This window comes from Carlito syrichta, unplaced genomic scaffold (genome assembly GCF_000164805.1).
Source record: "Carlito syrichta isolate Samal-C Ts95f unplaced genomic scaffold, Tarsius_syrichta-2.0.1 Scaffold123364, whole genome shotgun sequence".
NCBI lineage: Eukaryota > Metazoa > Chordata > Mammalia > Primates > Tarsiidae > Carlito > Carlito syrichta.
The window spans coordinates 47354-56331 of NW_007067460.1; the positions used below are offsets into that span (position 1 = coordinate 47354).

The 8978-nt window shown below is 50.8% G+C and overlaps 1 protein-coding gene across 1 annotated transcript in view; it reads right to left on the reverse strand.

Annotated features, from left to right (window-relative positions):
- Positions 1–4771: 4771 nt before the first annotated feature.
- ZNF541 (zinc finger protein 541) overlaps positions 4772–8978 on the reverse strand; it is a 37523-nt gene continuing 33316 nt past the window's right edge. Inside the window, exons 13-15 of the mRNA XM_008048336.1 lie at positions 5409–5549; positions 5051–5232; positions 4772–4937 (exon numbers count right to left, since the gene is read on the reverse strand). Of these exons, the coding sequence (XP_008046527.1) occupies positions 4772–4937; positions 5051–5232; positions 5409–5549 (489 nt within the window). The remainder of the gene's footprint in view (positions 4938–5050; positions 5233–5408; positions 5550–8978) is intronic.

Genomic DNA, 8978 nt, shown 5'->3' on the forward strand with positions numbered 1-8978 from the left:
CACGCCCCCGCCAGCCGCCGCACGCCGCCCGGTGACTCGCGACCCCCCAATCGGCGTCCCGAGAGCTCGACGCATGCGCACCGACCTGCGAACGGAGCCCCACGCCCCACTCTCTTCCTGGTGCTCGGTACACGTCCCACGTGACTCCACGTAAGCCAATCACAGTACCCACCACCAAGACCCCGCCCCAAGGTGCGGCCGCTGGGATCCTTCTCCACCAATCAGCGCAGCCTCCGGCTCGGACCTGCCCCCTCGGCACTAGTCAGCTGACAGAGTCTCTCACGTGACAGCCCGCAGCCCACGCCCGAGTTTGACAGGTCTCCAGCGCAGAGCTGAAGTCCCGCCTCCGCGCCGGGTCGCGCGTCGCTCTTCGCTGGGTAAAGGGGAGGCCTTTTTTTTTTCTTGTGCCCTCTGCCGACCGGTGCTGGAACTGGCTTGGGGAGACCCGTGAGGTACTTGAAAGACGAAACTAATCTTAAGAGCGGAGGTTCTTTCTAACTCTGGTTTCCTACGAAATAGCTGGAGAGAGCGTGTTAAAAATTCAAAGTCGAAGCCGCTCGGGAGGCCGAGGCGGGAGGACCGCTTGAGTCCGGGAGTTCGGTCCGATGGGCAACATAGCGAGACCCCGTCTCTAGGGAAGAAAGATGAGATTCACATCTAGTACTAGCCCAGATACTGGTTTTTAATACCATTCTCCACTAAAAGGAAGCAGGGTTCCTCGGAGAAATAGCTGGTTCTAGAGCGGGGCAGGGAATTATACAACAGGAGCCTGCGGCATCTTGCGGTGCCAGAAAGGCAAGCAGTATTTACCAGCGTACATATGACATTATGGGAGTATGTCAGAAGGGACAAGGGGTCACCTGAAAGAGCTCCAGTGGCCAAGGCTGGAACAATTTGAGCAACAAAGTAAAGTGATATTGGATTACAACCCCCCCCATATAAAGTATCCGTGAGCCCATGGCCATATAAACTAGTATGTATTTCGCAAACAAATAACACGGGGGAGAACAAAGAATATGTGTAGAAGAACGCGAATAATTGATATGGATACTCTGTCCTCGAGAAGGTGGGGGACCACTCCCCACTCCTTAAGTGTGGTAATTGTACATAGTGGCTTTTTCCCAAAACATACAGAATAGGAAAGGGGAGAAGAGGACTAAATTTACATGGAGAAGCCTGACATTGGCAGCCAGTGATAGAGGTTAACTTCAAGTCGTGTGATTAATAACACGAGATTAAAATGGCTCTCCACCTCTGTGGTCTTCTTTCCAATCCGATCCTGAGAAAAACTTCAGACGAACTCCAGTTGAGGTACATTCCCCCAAATACCTGACCAGGACTGCTCAAAACTGTCAAGGCATCAAAACAAAGAAAGTCAGACACTGTTACAGCCAGTGGGACCCTAAGGAGACAGGACACCTAAGTGTAATGTGTCGTGGGGGGTTCCTGGAACAGAAGAACATTAGGTTAAAAATGATGGCTCAGCCTGTAATCTCGCGCTTTGGGAGACCGAGGTGAGTGAATTGCCTGAGCCTGCAGGTTCGAGACCTCCCTGGGAAACTTGAGGAAACCTCATCTCTACAATAAAAAAAAAAAAAAAAAATCAGCCAGGCGTGGTAGCACATGCCTGTAATTCCGGCTACTCAGAAGGCTGAGGCAGAAGGATCGCCGGAGCCCAGCAGGTCGAGGCTGCAGTGGCCGGGAGCGGCCACTGCACTCCAGTCTGGGCAACAGAGTGAGACTCCGACTCAAAAAATAAAAAATAAAAAAAATATGGTAATCTAAATCAAGTATGGGCTTGACTCATTAATGGTAACACGTACCATACTGATGTTGGATGTTAGTAATTGGGGAAACTGGGTGTGGGTGCAGAGGGATTTCTTGTACTATCTTTGCAATTTTTCTTAAATCTAAAACTATCTAAAAAGCTTCTCTACATAAAATCAGGTTCCAAGGTCCTACCCCAAATAATCTCAATTCTGAAAGTCTGTGGTGGAGCCTAGGAATCTGAATTAAAAAAAAAAAAAAAGAGCCGGGCTCGGTGGCTCAGCCTGTAATCCCACATTTTGGGAGGCTGAGGTGAGTGCACTGCCTGAGCCCACAGGTTCGAGACCCACCTGAGCAACTTGGTGAGCCCTCATCTCTACAATAAATCAAAAATTAGCTGGGCATGGTAGCATGCGCCTGTAGTTCCAGCTACTTGGAAGGCTGAGGCGGAAGGAACACCGGAGCCCAGCAGGTCGAGGCTGTGGTGGCTGGGAGTGGCCACTGCACTACAGTCTGGGCAACAGAGTGAGACTCCAACTCAAATAAATAAATAAACAAATAAAAATAAATAAAAATAGAACTCCATATGATTAGGATGCAGATAACCTGGGGACCACAGTGTAAGAAAACACTATGATCTGGGGTGGGGGTTGGCTGGGTGGGATGAGGCATAAGAAGCTTCCCCCAACACTTTTCACACATTAAACTGACTTCCCTAGCCTGCCCACTGGTGGCTGCCACTGTATCCTAACCTCAGGGCAGGTGGGGGTGAGTCTGGGTTGCCAGTTTCGGTTCCATGTCTGTCAACACAGCTCTATCATAAAGCTTCTGTTTAAGCTGTTGAATTTCAGGGTAACTTTTTATGCAGCAATAGATAAGTAATATGCTCCTCAGCCTTTTAAACCAAATCTTTCACTTCCACAGTCATCGGATTTATGTAGGGTGGGATCCAAACAGTACGAGCAACAGCATGTGTGCCAGTTAGCACTCTGCTAATAGTCGCTGTTCAGTTCTTATGGATTGCCCAGACAAGTATCTGATTTACATTTTTCATATTTAACTGATGCATGGTAGGGGGTAGGGTGAGACACTTTCCAGCCCATTTTACAGACTAAGAAAACTGAGGCTCCAACAGGGAGAGCACCTTGCCCTAGGTCACAATGAGGGAAGAGGAACCAGGGTGGAAATACAGGTTCAGCTGATGCTGAGCCCTCTCCCTTAACGGCAGTGCCCCCTGCTTCAGACTCAATTCCCACCCCGCTCCTCCTCCCTCTCAATCTTAACGGCTTAGCTGATGTGTGGCTGCTCCATGTAAGCTTCTGACACCACTGTTCGCTCTGCTCCCCCGCAGACCTTCAGGACACAGCACACACTATTATAGACACAATCACGCCACTAGGCAACTGGTCCTTTGATGTGTCTCTCCTTCCCCATCTGAGTCAATGGCACCAACTCAGCCTGTCCTGACAGCCCTCTTCCTTGCCACCTCCTTGTGCGACTGTCAGCAAGTTTGGGGAGCCAACTTCTAGGACACATCCCTCACCCCCGTGTTCCTGTCCCTCTTCACTGCAGCCCAGTACGGCCGTATCCTCTCCCCTGGGGCCTCTGTCTCTTGCCCCTACAGGTCCGCACGGTAGCCAGAGTTTCTTCAGATGCTCATCAGGTGCTACGGCCCGACTTACCTTCCTCTGCTGCTTCCTGTACAGAGTTGGGCTTTGCCCTGGCCTGGGATCCAGGTCTCGGTCACCCTCGGCCGTTCACCTGACAAAGTTGCACACACTGTTCACTCTCTAGGACTTGGCCCCTCTGTGGTAGCCACAATGACCTGCCTACTCAGAATCCTTTTCACAGCTACCATAATTCCAGTTTTGTTCTGGTGGCAACAAACTTAAGGCAACACAAGGGCCTTCCCAGGCCTGGAGATAACCCGAGTGTTCTGATATCTGCGAGCACTTCCCCTCCTGCTGCCAGGATGGTTGGGACAGAAGTGACACTTGCTGGCAGCTGTGCAGAACTCCCCACTGTTAGAAAGGGAGGGCCGCTGCCCTGCAGGGGGATGCTGGTGCGAGAGGTTCCTCCTGCCTCTGTAAGCCCGGGTATTGACGATGCCCCACCAGGACCCTGGCTTCAAGGCTGAGCCACCAGGACCACTAAACACCCTGGTGGTTTAAACCCACACCTTCTGTTACTTGTGGCCCAAAGCACTTCTGCTCCACGACCTAAAACCACCTTGTCTGTTTATTTATTATGATGACTGTGACCTTCCCACTCCTAAAACAAAAGCGCTAAGAGGAAAGGGCCCCTCTCTTGCCTCCCCTGACTCCTGCTGCATGGACTGGGAGGCTCTGGTGCATTCCACAGCAGGTGCTTTGTAGATGTTTGCTGAATGGATGCACAACTTAATATGCCTGTCTCCCCACACAGCCCCAGGCCCTCCAGGGCAGCCCCCACTCATTCCTCTCAGCCCCAGCAGCGTGCGGGGCCCAAAGCCTTCGCTGGACCAACAGCAGGGAAGACAGAAGATGCTGCGCAAGAACCCAATTTAATAAGATTTACAAGTAGACACGTACAAAAACACCTAACAATGTACAAGTCCCGCGAGACCAAGGACTGGGTCCACAGGCAGAGAGGACCCGCCCGGGGGAGGCCCCCAAGGTGGCCATCTTGAGGTCTTTTCCCACTGATTCTCTAGTCTTGGCCTTATCTACAAATGTAACCAAACCCCAAACAGAGGTGAGAGGCTGCCCAGGCCTGACTTCCTCCTCGCCCCCAGCCCCTGCTCTAGGGGAGGGGGAGGAGGGGGCCGTTAACCAATGGACGCACCCTGCACTGCCAGGAGGGCCTCAAAGGGGTCCGGTGACCTCCTTCAGGCTGCTGAGTTTGCTAGGGGGGCTGGCCGGTGGGGGACAGGGAGGGGAGGGGAGGGGAAGGGTGCCTGAGCATCCTGGAGAGGCTGAAGGGAGGTGTACCAGGGCTGGATGCCCGCTGAACTTTGCCACCCAAGTCACCACTGCAGGGGCCCGATGTCGGCCCCCAGCTCCTCCTCCTCCTCCTCCTCCTTCAGCTGGAAGGGCTTCCCTGGCCACTTCACCCTGACCACGGGCTCCACGTGGTCCTGAAGGCGGTGGCGCTTCATGTGGGCATTTCGACTCTTGATCTTGTCGAAGACCCTGAGGAGTCGCAGAGGACATGTGGTCAGAGCAGGAGGGAGGTGGCCGCCCAGGAGGGGATCTGGGGGTTGAGGCCGGGGGCTGTGGGAGCATTTCTGGGAGGAAGCTGGTACCTCTCACACTCTCTGCACGGAAACACGCCCTGGCCTTCCACATTCCCCTGTGGCTCAGGGGTCCGCCTGGGGCCCACGCCGGGGCTGGAGTGGAGGATGGGCTCTCTCCGGTAGCTCTTGGTCTTCATCTTTAACTCAGGAGTTGGGCGGTGGCTGAGTCTCTCCTGAGGGCTGCAAGTGCCCTGCAGATGGGGCAAAAACAGCATGAGGGAGCGGACTTTCCTCCAGACCTAAGTACATGGGTGCCTTCTACAGGGAAGCCCTTCCTGGGGCACCACCCACCTCTGACCCAGCCCTCCACTCAGCTGGCAGTGGGCAGACCCACAGATGAACCCCTGACCCCCCACGGGTCTGCTACCTTTTCTTCTGTCCTTTCCACTTCATCTGGCTCTCTCTTGATCCTCTTTTCTAGCCCTGGGGCTCGGCCACAGTCAAACTTGACCATTTTTTTCCAGATGTAATAATACTCCACACACTGGGCTACCGTCTTTGTCTGGATCTAGCAAAAGAAGACAGAGCAGGCTGTGGGCAGTACCGCGTGGCCCCGCCATTGTGAACCTGCCGCGGAGCCAGCCGCCTCTCGGAAAGCCCTTCCAAGACTCTTCTTCCTCTGGTCCGTGTGCCCTTCACCATGAGGGAGGAGGATCACGAGGTCCTCCTGGGTGACACGGGTTCACGGTGAAGCCACACGGTAGTCCCGACACGAGCAGCAGCCACAGCCCAGGAACTCTTCCCTGCAGGAAGACGCACATGCGGGTCGTGAGGATGCCCACTGGGTATCGTGCTGACAGCCAAGGGTGTATACTGGGTCTTGCGAAGGCCATCCACCCTTAGGCAGGAGATGTGTGACCACTAGGTGGAGCTTCTGAGTCTGGCTGGAAGAACGGCAGCCCCAGAGGAGGGGAGGCTTCACCCGCACAGCACAGGGAACCGGGGGCGTCCCACAGTCACTACACCAAGAAGAGGTCCCAACAAAAACAACTTCCGGAAAACCAGCATGGAAAAGTCTATTTGCTTAGAAAGGAAAGTTCTCAGCAAATTAAATTGGCCATTGAGCTAAAGCCGGCAATACCTTCTACACACGAATCGTTTTCAGCTTTGTATGTATTTGCACACTAAGAGTCAGATAGCACATTCTCTGCCCAAGAAACATCACTAAGAAAAAATTAAAAGTCGGGCTCGGTGGCTCAGCCTGTAATCCTGCACCTTGGGAGGCTGAGGTGAGTGGACTGCCTGAGCCCGCGGGTTCGAGACCCACCTGGGCAACTTGGTGAGCCCTCATCTCTACAATAAGTAAAAAAATTAGCCAGGCGTGGTAGCGTGTGCCTGTATTTCCAGCTACTTGGAAGGCTGAGGCGGAAGGATTGCCAGAGCCCAGCACGTCGAGGCTGCACTCCAGTCTGCATTCCAGTCTGGGCGACACAGTGAGACTCCAACTCAAAAAATTAATTAATTAAAATTAATTGATTTTTAATTAATTAATTTTAAAAAGCTGGACTTCTTCTGAACAAGACAGAGCAAAAGGAACAGATTTACATCCAAAACAATGAAAACAGATAGTCAAAATATACAAACCATGTTCAGCAAGCCACTGGGCACCCGTCAACAGAAGACAGTAAACTCTGAGAGACAGGAAACCAATTCCCGCCGTCCCAGCCCGCCACCTCGGGAGTCCAGGCTGAGCCCACAGGACTCATCTGGCAGAGGAGCAGAGGGCCTCAGGGGACCAAGGAGAGGAGAGCTGCACACAGAAAATTCCAGAGATGTGAAGAGAATCCCTACAGATGTTCAGCAGAGTACTAGCCAGCACATGCATGGGGAGACCACCCAAAGCTGGGCAAAGAACCATCCAAAAGAATCGGAGGAAAGAGTCCCTGTTCCCAGCAGCCAGCGCAGGAAGCCTGGTAATTCAAGGGGTACGGAGAAGAGCGGAGACAGGGGTCTTATCTCAGTCATGACGAATACCCAGCCTTGGACAAACAGCTGTTCCAGTCTCATCTAAAAGATCCATATGCTCATCCAAAAGGAACAAAGTGTTTTCAAGTGACTGTGTCCCAGAACAAAGCTCAAAATATTTAAAAGAATGCAAAAATAGTCAGCTTTCAACAGGCTGAAATTCACAATGCTTGAAATCCACAGGAAAATCCCCAGGCATGCAAGGAAGCTGGAGAGTAGGACACACACGAGGACATCAACCTACCCAAATCAACCCAGAGCAGATACAGTGTTAGATCAAGCATGGAAGGATGGGAAAATTTACCATAACTCATAATGTATGTTGAAAAAGTTACACAAGAGGCTGAGGTGGGAGGATAGCTTGAGCCCAGGAGGTCGAGGCTGCAGTAAGCTGTGATCATACCTGAGAACAGCCACTGCACTCCAGCCCAGGCAACAGAGAGAGAGATCCCATCTCAAAATAAAGTTATGTAAGATATAAAAAGATATGAAAATGCATATTTAAAAAGAACCAAACAGAACTTCTAGAGATGAAAGCTACAATGTCTGAGATGAAAAAGCACACTGCATAGGATTAACGGCAAATTAGACATCACAGGAGAAGATTAGTGAACTTGGAAAAATATGGCACTAGAAACCCAAACGAAATCCACATAGAAAAAATAATTTTAACAAATGAAAAGAGCATATGTGAGCTGTGTGACAAGCTCAAGCAGCCTCATACAAGTGTTACTGGAGTCCTTGAAGGAGAGAGGTGCAGAAGAAATATTTCAAGAAATAATGGCCCAAATTCATTCAAATTTAATGAATACTACAAACCCACAAGTCTAAGCAACTCAACAAACCCAAGCACAAGAAAATATGAAGAAAATGACACCAAAACACATCATAATTGCTCAAAACCAATGATAAGCTCCTAAAAAGTCAGTTTTTGCTTTGTGTTTGCACAGAAGAGCCAAAATAAGCAAATCACTACAGTTCTTACAGGAAACAATAACAGCATGAAGAGAGCAGAGTAAGACCTTGAAACAACTGGCAAGAACAACAACAAAACCTATCAAGCTAGACCTTCCATGAAGGCAGCCCAGCCTGGTGGCTCCCAGCTGTTATCCCAGTACTTTGGGAGGCAGAGGCAGGATGTTTGCTTGAGGCCAGGAGTTTAAGACCAGCCTGAGCAACACGGCAAGACCCCATCTCTACAAAAAATAAAATAAATTAGCCAGGCATGGTGGCATATGCCTATAGTCTCAGCTACTCTGGAGACTGAGAAGGGAGGCTTGCTTGAGTCCAGGAGGTCCAGGCTGCAGTGAGCTATGACCACTGCTGCACTCCAGTGTTGATAACAGAGTGAGAATCTGTCTCAAGAAAGAAAGAAAAAATAAGAAAAAATAAATAAAGGTAAAATAAAAATTAAAAACTCTTTTAGATATACAGGTTGAGTATCCTTTATCCAAAATGCTTGGGGTAAGAAGTGTTTTGGATTTCAGAATATTTGAGTGTTTTGTTTATTTGTTTGTTTTTTAGTTGGAGTCTCACTCTGTCACCCAGGCTGGAGTACAGTGGCACATTCACAGCCACAGTGGCCTCGATGGGCTGGGCTCAGGCGATTCCCCCTCTTCAGCCTTCCAAGTAGCTGGGAACACAGGCACACACCACCACCACGCATTTTCTGTTTTATTGTAGAGACAAGGCCTTGCCAAGTTGCTAGTCTCGAACCCCTGGGCTCAGGCAATCCTCTCACCTCCGCCTCCCAAAGTTTTGGGATTACAGGTATGAGCCACTACAAGAAATAATAATGAATTGACATTTAATTTTCTTCTGAAAAAATGATATCAGAGCCAGGCTCGGTGGCTCAGCCTGTAATCCTGCGCCTTTGGGAGGCTGAGGTGAGTGGACTGCCTGAGCCCGCGGATTCGAGACCCACCTGGACAACTTGGTGAGACCTCATCTCTACAATAAATCAAAAATGAGC